Genomic DNA, 20,006 nt, shown 5'->3' with positions numbered 1-20,006 from the left:
ATTGTAATAGAACCTCATCCAGAATGTTGCAGAGTACATTCCAACACCAGAATGTTCCAGGACAATGTGCCATAGAGCATTTATATCACATAAAAAAAGCATTTGGCTTAGATGTCATCCTTTTAGACACTTCCAGGTATTGATATTAAGACATTTCAGGGTGCAGAACAAATTCTTACTTGCGTGTATAACATCAACTGCAGCTTATGAGAGGCAGTAGTTCTGTAAAAGCCATCTAAATACAAAAGACAAATTAATACTAATAAATACTAAAGACAATTAATGGAACACTTGGATTCTCAGAAGTAGATGTTCTGTGCTGCTTTAGCTGAAGTTTAGATTTCCAATTCAGTTCTGGAAGGGCTCCCATTTCTTGCCTTTAGACTCAATACAAGAAAATGCCATAGGAGGGCGCCAGAAAAATAAGTCAGAGATTTAATTCTTTATTTTAATTACTGACAGTTTTATTGTCGTTGTCTTTTACACTGTCTGCATATGAATAAGTAGTTTCAGAACCTTCAAAAAAAAAAAGCTGGGAGTGAGACATTTTTTAAAAATGCCATAGAATTACTAAGGAGTAATAAAAATAAATTACAGCATCGCAAAAAATGCATTTCACTTTGCCATAGAAGCTTTGCTTATTCCATTCTATACACATTATTTTACATGTTTTACAAGAGCCATGAGAAATAAAGTCACACAAACTAGGCAACACAACATATTAACCAAAGGCACTGCCAACAGTACTCAGCTCTTAAGGAAGGGGCCCAATATGCCTGTCCTGGACATAACTGACTGCTGGGAATTTGAGTTTTCAATATCTACCACTTCCAATGCCCCATATCATAAAAAAAAAAAAAAAAGAAAAGAAAAAAAAAAAAGAAAGAAAGAAAGAGCCCTCCTCTTTGCAGGAGGTTTTCAGCAGCATTCACAGTAATTGCATACGAAGCCATGCCTTCTACAGAATGTCAAAGACATGCTGGGTTCCAGGAAGGGAAGGGGAGATGGTCACCAGAACTCGAGTAAAAAACAACAGCAGCCAGGAAAAATAATAGTAATCTTTTTAAAACTTACAGCCAGAAAGATAAGGGATTTGAAAGCAAGCATCTGGGTCTTGTTTCTCAGAACCAGAGGCAGTTTCTACAGTGTTCTTACACTTGCCTGAACAGAAGTATTTGTACAGTGCTTTCAAGACTCAAAGCAGTGGATAAACGTTACTTAAATTACTTCACAAGTGCATAGCGAAGTAATGAGTATTTTTATAAACAGGCAAACAGCCCCAGAGCATGAAAATTACTGCTCTATTTGGGCTGCTGCCATGCTGTTAAAGGTCATCTGGGTAGAGAATACAGTACAGCTGGGAGGCCCTTCCTGCACCGTGTGGCAGTGGCTGGAGCCTCGCCTGGAAACCCTTTTACACCACTGAGTAAGGCAAGAGCTGGAACTGAGCTTGCACCAAGTGGCATTTGTGATGTGACAAAGAGAGGGCTGTAAGTGATGCAGTTACTCCCATACCTTTATAAACAAACATACTCAAGTATAAATCTGGGGGGGAGAAAAAAAGAAAAGCCAAGCAGTCACCTTGCAGAAAGGAACAACGGTTCCTCTTCTCTCTCTGGACAAAAGCAGCCTGCAGGGACCTGGGGGAGCGCTGCCAAGGTCTTTGCAAAAGCCCCCTTCCAACCTCCTCCTTAACCCAAATGTAAAGTTTTCACACTTAGGGGAAAAATAAAAGGCACTGAGGTAAATTTTAGACTCTTCCAAGTTGTCTCCATCATCTGTTCCCTAATAACCTGCTCCTTCCCGCTTCACATAGGTGGGAGACACTCGGGTCACCAAGAGCATTTCACATGCTCCATCTGTACCCAGCTAGTTTTCATGTTCACTTTTCACACTGTGCTGCACTGTCCTCTGAACAGAGGGAAGATGGAACGTGCAGTGTGCTGAGTCCAAAGTGCTGAAAGTAAAGGTGGGGAAATCACCTCTGGGATTGGCATCCCCATAGCATCCCTTGGGCCAGGAAGGGAGAAAAGAGGTGGGAGAGCAGCACAGGGGGGGTCAGCGAGAGGAGGCATGGCGCAAGGGGCTGGTGGCAGGAAAGCATCTCAGGTTTGTGGTTCCCTTGCTCTTCCTGGTGCTAAGGATCTCCTGCACAGACATTGCTGTGGACACGTCCACAACCCAGCCTGGGTTGGAGCTCCTCTTTCTCCTGCCGGACCCCTTCACAGCTCAAAATGGGTCTGATTGGTGAAATTGGGTTTGAGCTTCCCTGCAATCATTTGCTGGCTGTGTATTGCTCAGGGTTCTATGCAGAACCACCATCCCACACCCTCCATCTTCATGCTTTTCTCTTAAAAATAGGTCCCGATTCCTACAGAGTAGAATAACATACAGGCTAGCTCAGCTAAGCATCGTGGATATTTGCTCAAATTCAAGTCTGTTTTCGAAGTTAATTAGAAACAAAATAAATGACTTTCCCTGGAATGACTATCACTTACCGAAGGGCTATCAGGGTGCTGCAGCTGCCATGACTGCATTTCCCACCTTAGCCTTGAACAAGTCTGTCTGGCATTGGTTACAGCTGCAACACCCACACGGGTCGGCGCACCAACCTCTGTGTTATCTGCTCCTTCCTGTGCCCTGCTTAAGAAATGAGAACTGGGCCACGTGGGGACACGCGATGCGACTGCAGAACCATAGCAAGAGAGCTGCTGGGAGGAGCGTGAGCAGCTCAGCCTGCTCTTCCTGCTGCCTTCAGCATTCAGCGTCGCCCACAGAGCTGCTCAGCCCACCCCAGCAGCTCCGGTGCAGACGTCCCGTTCTTCGGCTGGCTCTGGTCCTGGGGTATGAGGTTTCAAAAGAAGGAAACACAACACGTCCGTGTAATGGGTGCTAGGTCCTTAATGGAGGGATGAAGTGGGAGGGTGACCACCAAAAGGTGTCCTGAGAAGAGTCTGTTCGTTTTAAGAACAGCACGTAGCTTACTTTGACTGCCGGTGTGCCCTGAGGGTTAGCCAGGTTTGTCTCCAGCCTCTTTCAAGCTCTGCTGCAGTCTCTGTTTGAACTTCTCATACTTCCTTTTCACTTGCTGGATTTTGTCCTTCTCTTCTTTGTCCAGGATCATTAAGAAGTTTTGTAGCTCTGGGATGGAGAACGCATCCCACTGCAGGAACAGCAAAGCAGAGGCAAAGTGAGCACACGTAATTCACCCGATGGCTTTCGTAGCTTTTTCCTGAATCTGTAGAGGATCAGTGCATGCTGATCTGCATGCAGCATAACCTCCAAGCATCCCTGTGAGATCACCAGGACGGACCAGCCCAGCCCTGAGCCCACACATGGATTCAGTAGGAATCTGTGCTTGGATGAATGAAAGCTCCCATGCAGGCACTGACATCTGAATGAGTCCCAGCAGGGAGCACTGCCACGGCATAAAGCTGTGTTCATCACCTGGGCATCCCAAGCTTCTATTTAAACTCATGGATTACTTATGGCAGCATTTAGCTGAATCTGATTACTGAGGTTTAACTCTGGGATAGCACTCTAAATAGGTGGCAGGTTTTATTTTTAACTCAGTGTAATTCAGAAGCAACAAGTGACCCAGAGATATATTTTCTCAAAGCAAGACACAAGCAGTCTGATACTTTTGGGGAACAGCTGGAATCAAACAACACTTTAGGTGGTAAAACCAACAGTGTTAGAGGGGGGAAGAAGCCTGGCTCCCTCCTGCTGGGACCCTGCAGGTCCATCCCATCACCAAACACTACCTGTCCATGCACAAACCAAGGAAAGGAGCCCCAGACGTACCTCCACTTCCCCGGTCTCGTTCTCCTTCAGCACAAAGCTGAGCACATCGGTGTCAGGGCCGGCCAGCAGCCGCAGGTACAGCGGGAATTCAGTGAGGGGCAGCTTCTGCAGGAGGACTGCAGGGGAAAGCAGACAGCATTGTGAGCCCTGCAGAGCCCGGAGGGAGGCTTGGAACAGTGGGGTGGGCTTTGGGAGCAGTCTGTGCTGCTCAGGGTTATTGTCAAGGCACTGAACATCTATCAGTTGGGTCTTGGGGGCATGGGAGTGCTTGAAGGAACTGGGATGGAGGGTCAGGTTGGACACGAGGGAAAAGTCCTTCTCTGAAAGAGTGGGGATGCTGTGGCACAGCTGCCCAGGGAGCGAGGGAGTCACCATCCCTGGGGGTGTTGAGGGAACTTGGAGATGTGACACCAAGGCGTGGTGGGATGGGTTGGGCTGGGGGATCTCTGAGGCTTTTTCCAACCTGAACCATTTTGGGGCTCTCCAAACTCACCTTGCCCATCCTTCCGCATCTCCTTGAACAGCGCAAACTTCTGCGGGTTATCCACCACCATGAACTTCTTCAGCAGCCCCTGGATCACCTCGCTCACCGTGGTCGTGCTGCTGATGTGCAGCTGCTTGATGGCATCCAGTGGCAAGTAGAAGGACGTCCTCCTATCCGTGGTGTCTGCCAGGTTCACCTCCTTGAGGGCATCGTAGATGGACTGCGGTCGGATCCCTGCCGGCACCGTCACCGGGCGGCGCAGCTTCAGGTGCACCTTAATGAAGCCTGTGTAGGTCCCATCATCACTCTGCACAATGACACACAGTGGTGGGTGGGTGACACTGATCTGCACAGCTTTGGGGCTTCTGGCCATGATGCAAGAAGCAACTGGTAAGTTAGGGTTAGTCACTGCTGATTGCTTTCTGTTCCTTCCACTCCACGGTGACTCACCTCCACCTAGAGCTGTGCTGTCTTCTCTTACTTTACATCAACACTGCTACAAGTTGGCTATGGAAACTATCATAAATCGCAGTTAAATGAGGGTTTTAAAGCTCTGGGAACCCCTCATGCACAGTGGAATGTCATGTTTTTAACCCTCCCATTAGAGGATTTTCAGTTCTCTATGTAATAATTCATAGCTCAAGATCAGCTTGTTAGAAACTGTTCTAATCTTGACTATTTTAAATAAATTTAAGGTTGACTTTCAGACATCAGCAGGAGGTTACAGAGCTGCTGTTCATGGAAGCTCTATGATTTAACCTGGTGCTTCACAGAGCCTTTCCCACTGCTCTGTGAGAGCATCTCAAATTTGCACCTCTGTGGCGCTTTGCTTTGTAAATCAGATCCTACTTTTCACTGCGCATCCTCACAGGTGGGAACAAGCCTGCAATGGAAACCCACCCCCATCTATTGGTGGCAAGTGGCTCTCAGCTATCACTGAGTGATATGGGTGAACGTTCCCAGCTGAGATGAACATGAGAGCAATACCTACCAGCTTCATCAGCAGGCAGTTTGTAACTTTCGCATTGTATTTTTCGATCTTCTCTTTGATCTCCTCAACAGTTGGAGGCTCTGGTTTTTCTTCTACAGCTTTCGTTACATTCTGGAAGAAGAGGAGATGGTGTCAGTGGGTTTGTTTGGGGTAATGCTGTGTCCAAACAGCTCTGTCTTGCTGGGAAATGCACAAACAGAATATTGCAGGAGCTCAGGGAGGAGCTGCTCCAGGACATGCTCTGCTGAGTGCAGCACAAGTATAGGAAAGCCTCTCCAGAGTGTGCTCCTCTGGCACTGCAGAGACATCTTTTTTTTTTTTTTTTTTTTTAAATAGAAAAACAAATATAGAAAATTTCAGCTAAAATAGAGCTTTCAGCACTCCATACAGAAGAGAAGAATTTCTCTGAAGGTGGCAAAGCGTGAAAGATGAATTAGAGAAAGGGACATGTGGTGAAGGCACAGAGCTCCACGCAGAGCTGCTGCAGTGCACAATGCTGTGTGCAGAACAGGGCTGCTGCTGCATGCCATGGTTTGGGGAACCTCATCTCAGGATGCAAAGTGGGGCTCACAGAGCCCCGGGAACGTGCTGCTGCTGCAGATGGCTTCCTGCAGCAATGGGATTTGCAGGCTCACAGAGAGCCTGAGCAGTGCTCCCACCTTCCATATGCCAAGCACAAGGCACCGGCTGCAAAGGCCCACGGATCAACCCCGGGAAGGAAATGTCAGGATGCAATCCCACACATGGAGCAGTCCAACACATGGAGCCCAGGCATCCACAGGCACTGCAGGAACACGGAATCCAAAACGCTCTGTTCCAAAACCCCGCTGTGAGGACAGAAAGGATGCTCCAGCACATCTAAACAGGCCCGTTGCATTCCCACCCCAAGGTGCAAATCCCACAGGGCTCCAGTCCCCAGGTGCCAGCACTCCATGCCCTGGGGACACAGAAGGGACAGAATCCTATGGCTTGAAGTTGAAGCTGCACATCTTCTGTCTGCTGTGTGGGCTGCCTCCAAAGTCGGCACAAAGAGATGAGCTATGGAGGCTGATAGGGCTCAGAGCAAGAAGGGAAAACAAGAAAGTGTGGAAAAAGTAACTTAAGGAGCAAAGCCCTGCACTTCTCAGCCTTAACTCCAAGATCTGGACAGCTTTTCCTCCTAGGTGCAGATGCAGAAGGAGGCCCACATCCATCAGATGAGCACACCATAGGCAGCATCGCCCCAGGCTGACTGTGGCATTTCTTTCAGGAGGAGAATCAAGCACGGGACAAACAAGAGCTCTGGTCGCAATCTGGCAAAACAGCTCCAGCTCTGGGACTTGGAGAGCCTCGGATTCATTCAAGCCATTCCCCAGAGCAGATGTCTCAACTTCTGCTCAAGGCTGACGTACAGTGCAAGACCTCTGGAAGCAGCAGTAACCCAACGGAAGAGCACTGATGTTGTCTTACATTCTCCTTCTTGTTCACTGCCTTAAAAAACTAAAAGCAAAGCTTGGCTGCGGTATTCAAGAATTGCACACCAGCACTCCTTTATCCCACTGGCAATCTCAGCTCCACAATCTGCCATCAGACACATCAACACTGCAGTCTGTTGACTGCAGTAGGTCTTAAATGCATGCACAGAGGTGCATCCCTTCATCTGCAGGGTGTTGCCTTGGCCCTACTGCAGCCACATTGCACACAGACCACGTGTGTGCTGCACTGTTTTCATAGCACAAACCCCACCAAGTGCAGACCAGCACCCTCCAAACGTGCACGACGAAAGCAAATAGATCAGCTCAGCTTGCCTCGGTTCTCATTTACACTGCAGCAGCTTGGAACAGCCAGAGCAACTCCTGAAAGAACTGTGATGCTGGAAGGGAGACTGCAACGTGCTGTGCTGCACCGATGCTGCAGCAAAACGCTGCTGGAAGAAGGCTCTCTCTTCCCCTCACTAACACTGTGGGAGTGATGCTTTGCCCACATGCCCTCCTGTGCACACAGGGACATATTCAGCACACAGCAGGACCCAGCCTGGAAGGAGCCATGCTGCTCCCTACGCTGAGCAGCACTGAGAGATCAGCTGTGCGTTGCTCTTCATGAACCTGCCCACACCTCTGGTTTTGCAGTTTCTGCTGCAGAATGCACGGTTACCACTGATGGAAGAAAAACAGAAGCTCTTTTAACCATCAACCGTTGCCACACTTCCTGTCGTATGGGGACAGGATGAAACAAGCTGCAAACAACAGAAGCTCACGGTAACAACCCCAGGGGCACTGCTGAGCTCATGGAACCAGGACAGAGCAACGTGGGGGGGAAAGGACCCCAAACCCTTTGTACCCTCATGGCGCAGCAAAGTGTGGGATGCAGGGCCGCGCAGCACGGAGATGAGCTCACATCCTCCTGCCATGCAGCTCCTCCTCCAACCACCACTGCTCCTTGGATGTAAGAAATGGGTGAACTCGTGACAGGCTGCTATGGGGGAAGGCAAAGCCCTGGGGCCACTGTGACTGTGGTGACATGCTCTCAAAAGAGAGATCTGGAGCCAACAAAGAACCGCTCTGCCTCGGTGACCGACTTCTGTATTTATCCATTTGCAAAGATGCCGGGGGGAGAAGTGCTCCACTTCCAGCTGGAGAGCATCCTTCCCACAGCCTTCTGCAGGAATCAAACCCAAACAAGAGCCCTTCCTAAGGTCAGCAGCCCTGCACCCTGCTGTACCTGGTGCCAGTGCTGTTCTATGGGGACAGCACCCCAACCCCGTTGCTCTCCTCCCTCACAGCTCCCCAAGGTGCTGCAGATAAGATCTGCACGTTTCACCACCCTCAAGAAGTTCAGACAAGGCAATGTTGTTTACTGTGGGGCTCAGAGGAAAAGGCAAGAAAGCAGCTCTAGGGAAAGGGAAAAGCCTCGCAGTACATTCAGAGAGGTTAGCAGTAAGCTGTGGACTCAGGCGTTGATTGCCATGGAGATTTCACTTGGAAACAGCTGTTCTGCACCTCTGCTTTTAACTTTAGTTAAAAATAAACAGGATGTTCCTGACAGCAGCAGCTCCTGATGTCACCTGGAGAGAAGAGAGAGGGGCAGAGTGATGCAGGACTCACAGGAGATGTGCCCTGTGCATGCATCCTTCTGGGACCACTTCCCCACCGAGCCAAGCTGCAATCTCAGCTCCTGCACCTGCAAGCCCCACTCCTTTCCTCCACCAAAGTGCTGCAGACAGCTTCCACCCCCAGCCAGAAAAAAGCTGGGGACCACCTTCATCCATATTGCTCAGCAACACTGCTGGGGCAACCAGTGTTGTGTTTTTTCCATGAGCAGGAGCTATTTGTTCCATGTAACCCCAGCAGGCTCCATCTTCTCCAGCAACCACCACGTCAGCTCCCAGCAGAGGAGCCTGGCCAGAAGGCACTGCAGCACCTGAGCATCCTTGTGCAGGGAGAGCCCACAGGTAGGGCCAGGCTGGAGGAGCTGCAGTGCCCGAGCACAGTGAGAACCAGCACTGCACCATGGTTGACATCGTAATCTCGTACACCTCCTACACAAATGAATCATCAGATGACATTTAGAAAGCAGCAGTACGTGTTGGTAATCATAGCGAGAGGGAGCTGGCGGCGGACGGGAAGATCCCACGTTAAACCCAAGGGAGAATTTCTTCAAAAATTTGTTATTTGCAACATTACTCTGATGGAATGCCCTGCAGGGATCACAGCCCAGGTCACCAGGAGAGCAGCCCCAGCCCTGTGCTGCAGAAATGGAAGCCCACAGCATCTGCTGGGGGCTGGAAGCCATGAGCCCCATGCATGCCAATACAGCATGGCCACAAGCAGTGCAGTGCTGCTGATTTTGGTGACCCCAGGCTCTTCTGGAGCCCTCTCAGTGCCCTCCCCACCACCGTCCCCCACCCAACATCTCATCTCTCAGCACTTCAGGGCTTTTCCTGAGTAAAACCCCACTTCCGCAGCAGCTTCTGCTCTCCTTCTGCTTTTCTGCTCACTTCTGGTTGGGGCAAAGTTTACAGCAGGGATATGTTGTCGTATTTTTAAACTAAACACTTCAACACGAGGCAGCTCTGTGCATTTTCTGTGTTATTGATGTCACAAATCTCACCCTGCAGTGACACTGCCCAGGTAGTGCTCTCCCCAAGGGCAGCACCACGCACCCAGGTAAGGATGGGATCCATCCCTGCAATCACCACTTTGCAGATGAATTCGGTACTGGATCTCCCCCATCTCACTGCCAACCCAACAGGTGCAGTTTGCACAGTGGCCAACACTTTTTTGGGGCCAAACCACAGGACTCTGGCTGGGGTTCTAACCCAACAAACACAGCTGCAACCCCCAACATTCAGAGCCGATTCCTCCTCTGCGAACCCTCCAGGAAGGAGGCGAAGAAGTATCGATAGGCTGAGAAATCCTGCAGCAGAGCAAAGCCCTGCAGCGAGCCTGCAGGAGGCAGGCAGGGCCCCTTCAACCTCAAGAACGAGCAAATTTCAGCAGCACCTGCAGCCAAACGTGCCCAGAACGCACCACCACCCCCCGCTTCGCACAGCCCTCCTCGCTGCAGTTGCTGAGCCGTTACCTTGGCGGGGCCCTTGCTCTGCGCGCTGCGGAAGAAAGAGGTTTTAGCCGTGAAAAAGCAATCCTCGAGGTCTTCATCCAAGCTGCAGTACCCGCTGCTCATGCTGCTGCCGATGGTCATCGAAGGCGGCCCCGCAGCGCTCACATCCCGCACTGCCCGCCGCTCATCTGCAGCTCCCGCCGCTCATCCTCCGCAGCGATCGCTCCCGAATTCGGGTAACCCTTCCTTCTCCTCCTTCTCCTCCTCCACCGCCGCCTCCGCGCAGCATGGAGCGGCCGCCGCGCCGTTTCGCCCCCAGCTCGCTGCTCAGCATCGCCTCCCCCTTCCTGCTGCGCAGCGCGCCCGCTTCCTCATTGCAAAATTTCTCACCCTGAGAGCAGGGATGAGGTGCTGGGCAGCCCCGGAGCTTCCCGTGGGGCTGATGCCTGGAAACCTTGTCCTTAATGCGGAGCTCAGAGAGCGCGTTGCTCCTTCCCTGCGTCCTTAGAGCTGCGCTGGGAAACAAACCCAGGCTGGAGCGAGGGATGCTCGCAGAGATGCGCTGCCCCAAAAAACAGGTGGGGAAGGGGTAGGGGAGCCCAGGGCAGCGCTGTGCAGGGGGCAGTGGGTGCCCCTCTGCTCTGCCGATGCTTTGGGAGCAGCGATTCCAGCAGAGCCGGCCCCAGGAGTGGGTGCAAGGCAGGGAAATGCCGCCCAGCTCCTTCACCCCGTTTGCAGCAACCCCCTCACTGCAGGGGGATGAAAACTCATGCTCAGCATCTCAACGTGGCACGGACCCCTGCTCGGGGCTGCTCCCATCCCCTGGTGTAAATAAGGAGGCTCCAGGCTGCTTTCTAGTTATGCTCAAGCTGTAAATATTTGGAAACTTTACAGGCAGGGAATGCATTTTTCTTCTCTGCAGCACTGTGGCTGCAGTTCCTGCAGCTCACAGGGCATCCTATCAACAGTGCAGGAGGTCCTGACCCTGAGCCCACTCTCTCCACAGTCAGCACCCCTCCGTGCACCACTCTTTGTGCCCAGCTCACCACCAGCACATTCCAGACCCAATTCCAGCTGTGCACCACGAACACAACAGCACTGCACAGTGGAAGGTGCGACGTCTGCATCGCAAACACGGAAGGAGAGAATCCAGATGGCACCTTTACAAAGCAACTCGTAACACTGCAAAAAAAGCAAAGCTCTCCTCATAGCAACATGCACACTTCTGCAGTGGCACGGTGGCATCAGCCTCCACAGCCTGGCTGGGCTATATTTAGAAGGGGAATAGGCTTAAATCAAGCGTGCAGGGCATGAGCTGAACCGAGTGCTGTGTCAGGTATAGAGTTGGGTCAGCATTGAAGCCTCAGCTTGGGGTTACAGCAGGAGGGAGCTGCCTATGCAAAGCTTTCCAAGCAGCTTGGACTTCACCATCACAGCCCTGTGCCTGGAGATCACCTCTGGTAACACCAAGACTGAAAATCTGAGTCTTTCCGTTTCTTCTTGCAGGAAATCCCAGGCGCTGCTGCCCCAGGGCTGAGCCCAGCAGAGGCTGTGCTGGCTGCACTGCACCCAGGGAGAGCGATCCAGTACCCAAATGCAGCACACTTAAGTACTTTGCTGGATCAAAGCCCAAATTATTAATGCTTGATATTCCATGCCAACAGGACTTTACTTTCTCTGCCGCTCCTGCTTTGCTTACATTTGATAATGCTATTTACTGGCTGTCAACGACACCAGCCATGGCATTTCCCACATTCCCACTGTGCTGTTCCCCATTACCCCAGTGTATTCTGGCACCTATTCCCTTTTTCCTTTCTCCTCGCTGGGGCTGTGATGGGAGGACATCAGGAACACATCAGTGATGAACTGATGAGGGCTCCGTGGTTATTATCAGAGCCATCAATAACCCCCCACTGCTTTCATCACCCTAAAGAGGAAACCTTTAATTTTACTAAAAATCACTTTTCTAACACTGATGGGGGGAAGCCCACTGACACACGAGGAAGATGCAAACAAACACATCTGCAGCCTCATTCCCTTACTGAGAGAACTCAAGGGAGAAGCCATCCAGCCCAGCAGCATCTCACAGCAGCACCAAGCACACAGTGCTGCATTTAGATGCATTCCATGCCAAAAAATTTTGGAGCAGCCTGGTGTACAGTGCATGTCCCTAACCCAGACTGGGGAGCCTCAGTTCCCCCAGAATTACTGGAAGACATGAAGCCAGATCTCACTGCCCGACCCACGCTTGCATTTCTTCTGCGTCTTGGCAGAGCGCACCTTCACTTCTCCTCCTGTGCCATGCAGTGCTTTGCATCCATCAGACACCTGCATCTACATTTAAAGGCAGGGGAAAGGGCCAATGAACACCACCTCCTCCCACCAGGTGATGCGCACACGATACACAGGGATATCGGGAATTTATTAGCAAGCATCAGCTGGGGCCACAGGCTGAGCTCTGCAACAAAATCTCATCCTGCTAAGAGCAAGGAATGGGGTTTAGACAGAGGCTGACCACCATGAGGGCATACCTGGCTGCAGGGGAGCACAATGGTGCCCTCAGGAGAGAGCTGCCCGGGGTCGGGCCGGCGACAGTCCAGCTGGACGAGGCTGTGACACTGCTGGTGGCACGTGTACCTGCAGTCTGAGAGAGAACAGAGCCGTGCTGTGATGGGAGAGCAGCCAGGAGCCCCGGGTCCTCCCCACTGTGCACCACCAGCACCAGTGGGTGCTGCCTGCAGCCGCATCCCCCGAGCGCAGCTATCGCTCCCCCCGCTCCAACAGCCCTTCCACCCTTTTAATTCTTAACAGCTCTACAAACAGCATTCAATCAATTATTTTTTTTACACAACCCACAATTCCAGCACGGTCACTGACCTGTTGGCTACCCAACACCCACTCCTTCCAAAAAAATAACACTCTCACCAGAGCAGAGGTCCCCTCTGCAGGAAAACCTGCCTTTCCCTCTGTTATTTTTTGGCATTTGGGTCATTGCTTTCAAACCTCTCAGACTTGCAGAAAGCAAAGTGACATCCGACGTTCTCTCTCACTGGAGATGCCTGCTCCTATCAGGGAATTCCTGGGCAGGAGCAGAGCATTGGTGCTGTGGGAGCAGTGCCTGGGGCAGAGCATCTCCCTTAGGGGAACCACTGATTGTTTAGCGTTCATCTGACACCAGCTGCCATCCTCCCATTTCCAGTCGGTTGTCTCAAGGCCGAGAAAAAAAGCAAGAGGGCCTTTTTATTTATTTTTACCCCCCCCCCCCCTTTTTTTTTTTTTTTTAATTTTAATTAGGGATAAGCCAAGCAGTTGCATGGTAATGCAATGCATGACCTTTCGAACAGCTGGAGCAGCTGCTCAGTGGGACATTTGCCATCTCTGTACTGGAAGTTCCAAGCACAGCAGGCTGTGGCTGCAGCCCCACCTGAGCACCAACACAGCAGCCCCAAATGCATCACGTTCAGACAGCCATCCCCAAGCACAGCCTGTGGGGTAGGAATGGTGGAGCACCCACATGGGGAGCAGTCTGCAGTGCGCAATATGGACCACAAATCACAGCTCCTGAGTCCACCTCTGGCACAGATCCATCACAGCCAGGCATTTCCCCACACGATTACAGCATGACACCTCCTTAGTCACCGCCGTCTATTAACAGCCCTAATCACCACTATCTGGTGGGCAGCACTAATTTTAGAAGCTCTGCACGGCCCTGGGAAGCAGCCACGTGACGGGGCAGGATGCCTCCCCTGCAACCGTGAGATCATTTCTATTCGAGTCAAACAAAGCCACAGTTGGAAACAGTTTCTTTTAAAAAGAAAACCTCCGAGTCTGATTGCAACATAGCAAGAAACTTTGGTGGCAGAAAGGAACTTCCCTCCATATGCAGATAAAGTTTCTCAGAGTGATAACACTGGATGTGCAACCGAACTCCATCCGGATGTTCATCCATCCGCCTAAGCACAGCCTGCAGTCACCCTGCCCAGCCCCGTGTGCCGTTGGCATCCTTTGGTATAATGCTCTTCAAAGCTGTCCAGCATCAGGGGGTAACCTCAGCCACTGCACCACAGCGGGACCAGAGCACAAAGCAGCTGCTGGGCGGGTGATGCTCCAAAGCCATTGCTTCCTAATGGAGCAGCTTCCCCCCTGGGCACAGAGGTGTGCTGGCACACCAGGACCAGTCCTGAGCAGCACAGCTGAGGCATGAAGCACTTCCAGCTGTGCTGTATGGAATCTCATTACCCCTCATTAGCAGTAGCAACCGGCAGACACCCAAACACAGCCCCTACCTCTCAGCAGTGAGCCCTCCCTGCTCAGCCTCTGCGATCCCTCCGAGCAAGACTTGGGCTTGGGAAAGTGCCCAAATACTTGGCGGATTCTCTTTGTGATGATCCCAAAGCAGGCAGCTGTCCCTGCTCTGCCCTCCGACATCCTCAGCAGAGGGACCGACGCTCCCAGGGCAGCTCAGCACTGCACAGAGCAGCGCCTGCCTCCACGGAGCCTTATCCCATGGAGATAAAGCATTGACATGAGCCATTGGGGATCTATTTGACGGATATCTTTTTTTTGGAACAATGAAGCAATGCACAGCTTGGGGCTTATGCACCTCAGGGCTCGTCCTGTTCACTATGGAAAAGTTTCTATTTCTGGGGCTTTTTACTTGATAAGATAAAATGACCCAACGGAAGAGATTAGAGTGGAGAGCAGGCGCAGGACCCAGCCATGCTGGGAGGTCCCTCTCCAACATCCCCACTTTGCTGCTTTTCCCCTGCAGTTGTCTCAAAGCCTCCAATGTTGAATCAAACATTCGATTAAAGGAATCCACTGAGATTGGCTATGTGAGCAATGCTGACTTGAGCCCTGCGAGGTTTTTGGATCAGTGCTGCAGTTTTCCTGTAGCATCCATCATTTCTAGCCACGCAAGGTGTTGGATGATGCCCGCATCCACCCCATCACCCAACAAAGGGCTTTAAACCCATCACCTCACCACCTCTGTATCACAGTCATCCCCACACCAATGGGGCAGGTTCCTCGCATCCTGCACAACGCATTCTTCCCATTTCATCCATTAGAACTGCAAAGATAAAATCTCACTAAATCTCCCCAAACATCACACCAAGCAGCACAGGATAACACAGAGGAATTCCTTCCTCCCCCCTCAACATCCCCCAAACCCACAGCTACACACACATCCCTGCTTCCCAACCCAGACCATCAAGCTCAGCTACACCAGCAAGACCAGGAAAGGAAGAAGAGACAGCCCAAACCTCACCTGGGGAACCAAAGCCTCCGCTGGTGTCTCTCTCCATAAACACGAGATGGGAAGGCAGCAGCAAAGGGTGACCCGAGGACCTGAGCCCCCCCAGGACAGCAGCATCCCCTGCCTGTGCTGAGTCCCCCAATGAGAAATGCCTGCTGTGGGCAGGATGTGCCCTGCACCCTCCCCACTGCCCTCATCCTCAGCCAGCGCTGCTGGGAGAACAAGAATCTGCCCAGGCCAGACCGAGGGAAGCCCCAATACTGTGGGTCCTGGGAGCTGGTGGCAATTATTGTTTACTGTGATGAGAGCAGAGATGGGAGGGAGTGCAGGAAGGAGACATGGGAAACCCTCACAGCCAAAGCACTGCTGGTGTGGGCAGAGTCCCCCCCATCCAAGAGCCCAGCTTGGAGCACCCACACCTGCTACAGAACTCCTCATCTTAATGAGACAGCCATTCAAGAACCTGTAATGGCAGAGCTGCAATTCACGAGGTAGAAAGAGAACTGTTGTGTGTTGTGCCAGCTTCCTTCTCAAGGAAATGGGTCCTGATCCAGCAGTGCTTTAACACAGACCGAGCTGTGTGATTTTCCTGCAAGGAAACCCCTTGGCTGAGTCCTGGAGGGCTAACATGATGTCCTGGGGTGGGATTGGGTCCATGGGGATGAACCATGAGAACAACAAACGAGGCTGGCCATGGTCAGTCCAAGTGCAGGAGCACACCCAGCTCACCCCACAGGGTCAGATAAGCACAGCCCAGGAAATACATAGGCTGTAAGTCATGCCCTGTGCTGCCAGGATGAGCGTGGACCCAGGGCTGGAAAACACCTGTGGCAAAAGCCCAGCCCACAATGCATGGAATAAGGGGAAGGAGCAAGCAGTGGGATGGCACTGTGGGCTGCCAGCAGCAGGAATTTCTTACTCAGCACCTGCACCACCGGTGCTGCAAGGATAAGAAGTGGGGCACCCTGGGGGAACCGGCACAGAGCCACAATGAAACTCTGTCAGTTCCTTTCAGTACCTAAAGGGAGCCTGCAAACAGGAGGGGAATCAACTCTTTGAAAGGGTTGATGACAGCAGGACAAGGGGAAATCGTTTTGAGAAAAGGAAGATTTAAGGTGGATGTCAGGGGGAAGTTCTTTCCCATGAGAGTGGTGAGGTGCTGGAACAGCTGCCCAGAGAGGCTGTGGATGCCCCGTCCATCCCTGGAGGTGTTCAAGGCCAGGTTGGATGGGGCGCTGGGCAGCCCGGGCTGCTATGAAATGTGGAGGTTGGCGGCCCTGCCTGTGGCAGAGGGGCTGGAGCTTCATGATCCTCAAGGTCTTTTTCAACCCTGGCCATTCTGTGATTCTGAAGCTGCACCAACAGAGCCTTCCAGAACCGAGCCCACACACACACTCTGGATATCCCCAGTCAGAACCCAAATAAATCTCAGCACGGACTTGGAAGCCGCATTGTCACCTTCACATTCCAACATCCGTGCTCCACCCCACCTGAACAAACACCAAAAAAAAAAAACCAAACAAACCAACAGAGACGGATCTGCTGCTAGGGGAGGGTGATGGGTGCAGATGTTACAAGAATCCCCCTGAAGTTTCCTTCCCTCCCAGCGATGACACTTCATTATTCGGGTAATTTTAGAGGCAGAACCATTCCCACAGTCTGACAGCTCTCAGAAGAAACAAAAAGGGAAGCCATCGCTTCAGGCTTCTTTCAATATCACTCAGAAAAGAGTCCTGGGAGAGAAATCCCTCCAAAAAATCTCTTTACAACACTCAGCATCACAAAGTTTGTTTCAGATCGGGATTTTCAGAGCCCCACACCCACCCCATGTGCATCCTCACCCCACATGGAGCGAGGCCACGTTTGGCAGCCCCAGCTTTGCACTGCCAGAACAAATTTCCTCATTAATTTGCACTGTCAACCGGCGACCGGGGAAGAACAAATGGATTCATTACCAAGATTAATTGCACTAGAAATACATCAGCAGTCCTCATCTTCCTAGCAGTGCTCGTTGTACAGCACTGACATTTGCACTACAGAAATGTGAAAGATCAACCCAACCAGCAAGAAAGCTCTCATTTTCCCTTAGTTACCTGAAAACATCCTGCTGGGTGCACTGCTTGGGCAGGAGGAGCTCCACCCCCAGGCACTCCTCACAGTCTGTGGGCTGTGAGCCCTTTCCCCATTCAGAAGGTATGGAATAACAAGGCAGCAGGTGCCCCTTGTTAGCATTTACAGCTGATTTGTGGCACCTGCGTTGCTCAATTCTGCTGCCTGTAATGCAGGGCTGCCCACCCGGCATAGCCCAGTCCTTATGCCACCCCCATACAGTGATGCACACGGGCTGCATCTGCCCCAGAACGCCCCGTTCACATCCCCTCCACCCCACAGACGATGGGAATGTGAATCCCTCCTGCAGAACCAAGCGTTAACGCAGCCGATGGGAGCACTGCACGTCTTCCTAGAGAGCTCCTACCGCTCGCCCCGGGGTTTGGAGCAGAGCGAGGTGCCCAACAAACGTAAGGGAGATGTACGTGCTATTTCTGGAAGGATTTAGCTCCACCATAAGGCGTTACGAGCACGAGTCCTTCCTGCCCGATGAGCCGATAATCCCATCTCCCCCAGAAAAACCTCGATTCCCGCATCCCCCGCACGGCCCCGCACCCCCACGGGAACAGCTCGACGGGGGGACCCGGGGCCGGGAATGGGAAGGGGGGGGTCACGGGGCGGTATCGGAGAGCAGGGTGCGGGATGCGGTGCGGGGCAGAGTTGCGGGACGGCAGCACTCACAGTCGCAGCGCAGGGCGCGCTCCCGCACGGCCGCTCCGCACAGATCGCACCAACCGCGGTGCGGGGCGCGGGGGACGAAACGGTGACCGCGGCCGCGTTCCGCCGCTTCTCGCGGAGACGCGAAGATGTTGCGCACGTCGGGTAACAGCCGAGGGGTCCCTCCGCGCCGCCGCAGCCGTCGAGCTGCCCTGGCACCGCCGGGGCTTCCCGGAGCTCGGAGGTTCCGCGGCTCCGGGTCGGGGGAAGCGGAGCCGGACGGTCCCCGCCGCATGGAGCCGGGCGCGGAGGGGGTGCGGGCTGGGGAAGGGGGGGGGGTTCGGCCCCACGGGTGGGCACGGAACGGAACGCCGCGCTGCGGGCTCCGGGAGGGCGGTGTGGCCGGGAGGGCGGGCGCGTTGGGCCGCCCCGGGGTGGAGACACGGAGAGGGGGTGGTGCGGGGAGCTTCTCGTGGTGACCCTCTCGGAGGAGCGATTCCTACCATGGGACCCATGGCGGTTGTACTTCCCTTTCCCACCCCTCTCCTGCCCCACAAGATTTCCCTTTAGGATTTCCCTGTGGAATCCCAACCCACGCTGTTGTGAAACCTCTCTCCGCGGGACATTCCTCCGCTCGGGACCGGGGACGTCGCACGCATACATCACCCTAATTCTGGTCCTGCAAATGGGGTGGGCAGCGTGCAGCACAGAGCTGTCCTCAGTGCGCACTGCAGGAGCACAGCAGCATCGCGTCCCATCAACTCCCATCCCATCCCCGGTTTTGCCACTCCAGGAGCAGTGAAATCACCTCTCAGTGCTGCTTTATACACTGAGCTGAAGGCGCAGATCCTCCTGCACAGAGCAGTGCATGGACCAGGCTCTAGGGACAGCTGGAACAAATTGCCTTTCCCCTCTGAAACGACAGCAGGGCACCGGAGTGACGCTGAAGGCTGCGAGCCCAAGCAATTAGCTCTCCCAAGATGAGGCTTTTGTGGTTGTGGGAGAAGTGAAAGGGAAAATATGATGGACAGATTTTGGAGTCGCTCTGCAAAGGCTTCAGCAGTGCAGCTCTGAGGACGCCTATTTGCAGTGCTTTTGGGTGGGGGTGCTTTGGGGTGCAGAGATGGGGGTGCATGGATCAGGTTCTGCACCGAAGGTCTGATGACAAAGAGACAAAGCGAGTTTCTGAGGATAGGATAAGCCAAGGATGCTTAAATCCCTTTGAAGGAATTTAATTTGAAGGATGGATCTGGCTCTGAGTTACAAAAGATGTGTGCAATAGGCAATCCCTAATAAGAGCTTAAAACTAAAGGAGCAGTAATACAGCTTGAAAAATCCTGGTTTTGTTCTGTTAAGTAGCATGACTCATATTGGAAGGTCTTTTTCTTCCCCATTCGGGATCCTGATTCACTTTCATGCATCCTCTTCTTCTGCATGAGAAGAGCAGCAGATTTGTTCCTGGGTAAATGGTTTCCCCGAAGTGAGATGTTTTACTCCGTGCTCCCCCCAGACTGGGAGATAGAGCAGATTCACTGCCATTCTCTGCTTCCTCAGCAGGCATTCAGTCCTGACAGTGTAGGAAACTTTTAGGACCAGGGTTAATAATTTGGGGGGAAGGGAGGGAGAAAAATCCTGATGAACACTGGCAAGAAAATCCCTGTTTCATTTAGATTCTGTGAGTCCTCTTTGCAGCTGCTGCGTTATGGCAGCTGAAGCACGACAAGGGCTATTAGCAGCTCGTCCTTTTGGTGCATGCCAAGAAATAAATCCTTTCTTTTGGAGCCAAACACGTTCCAGGTCAAACACTCGCATGGTCCACATCAGCACAGCTCTGCTGGACCTGGATTCAATGTAATGCTGGTTGTAAAGCTGGGAGAATCCTAGAAAATAACTTGCAGGAGAAAAGCTTTTAAGAGGTGGCTTAGCTCCACTGCTTCCACAGCAAGCGGTTGGGTTTGGCAGTCAGGATGTTGGTTTTTACAATTAAAATGAATGGGAATGTACAGATTTGGTGCCAAATATCATTCAGAAGTGGTTTCCCGTGCTGGGGCAGCTCCTGATGCTCCTGTTCCTATAGGAAAATGAAGCCAAGACAGCCTGGAGCCACTGCTCCCTGTTCCTTTGAGGCGTGCTGTGTGCCTCGCTCCCTTTGTGTCTGTGCTGAG

At 52.3% G+C, this 20,006-nt stretch overlaps 1 protein-coding gene across 4 annotated transcripts; it reads right to left on the bottom strand.

The window, feature by feature from the left end:
- Positions 1 to 434: 434 nt before the first annotated feature.
- On the bottom strand, positions 435 to 18,175 carry RASSF5 (Ras association domain family member 5). Of its 4 annotated transcripts, XM_085210680.1 has the most exons (7): positions 17,866 to 18,175; positions 12,350 to 12,462; positions 5,280 to 5,390; positions 4,298 to 4,595; positions 3,805 to 3,920; positions 2,986 to 3,163; positions 435 to 2,839 (listed from the first exon to the last, which is right to left on the bottom strand). In XM_085210680.1, exons 1-6 carry the CDS (start codon positions 18,134 to 18,136, stop codon positions 3,011 to 3,013), a joined length of 1,062 nt encoding a protein of 353 aa, XP_085066806.1. In that variant the 5' UTR covers positions 18,137 to 18,175; the 3' UTR covers positions 435 to 2,839; positions 2,986 to 3,010. The 4 variants fall into 4 exon arrangements, with proteins under 4 accessions (XP_085066806.1, XP_085066805.1, XP_085066807.1 ...); XM_085210679.1 differs by having other exon boundaries at positions 435 to 3,163; positions 17,866 to 18,173; XM_085210681.1 differs by lacking the exon at positions 17,866 to 18,175 and adding an exon at positions 14,105 to 14,799 and having other exon boundaries at positions 435 to 3,163.
- Between the last annotated feature and the right edge of the window lie 1,831 nt (positions 18,176 to 20,006).

Source organism: Meleagris gallopavo, chromosome 28 (genome assembly GCF_905368555.1).
Source record: "Meleagris gallopavo chromosome 28, MGAL_WU_HG_1.1, whole genome shotgun sequence".
Classification (NCBI taxonomy): Eukaryota; Metazoa; Chordata; class Aves; order Galliformes; family Phasianidae; genus Meleagris; species Meleagris gallopavo.
The sequence above is the reverse complement of the archived record's forward strand: the minus strand, read 5'-3'. Positions and strand labels throughout refer to the sequence as shown.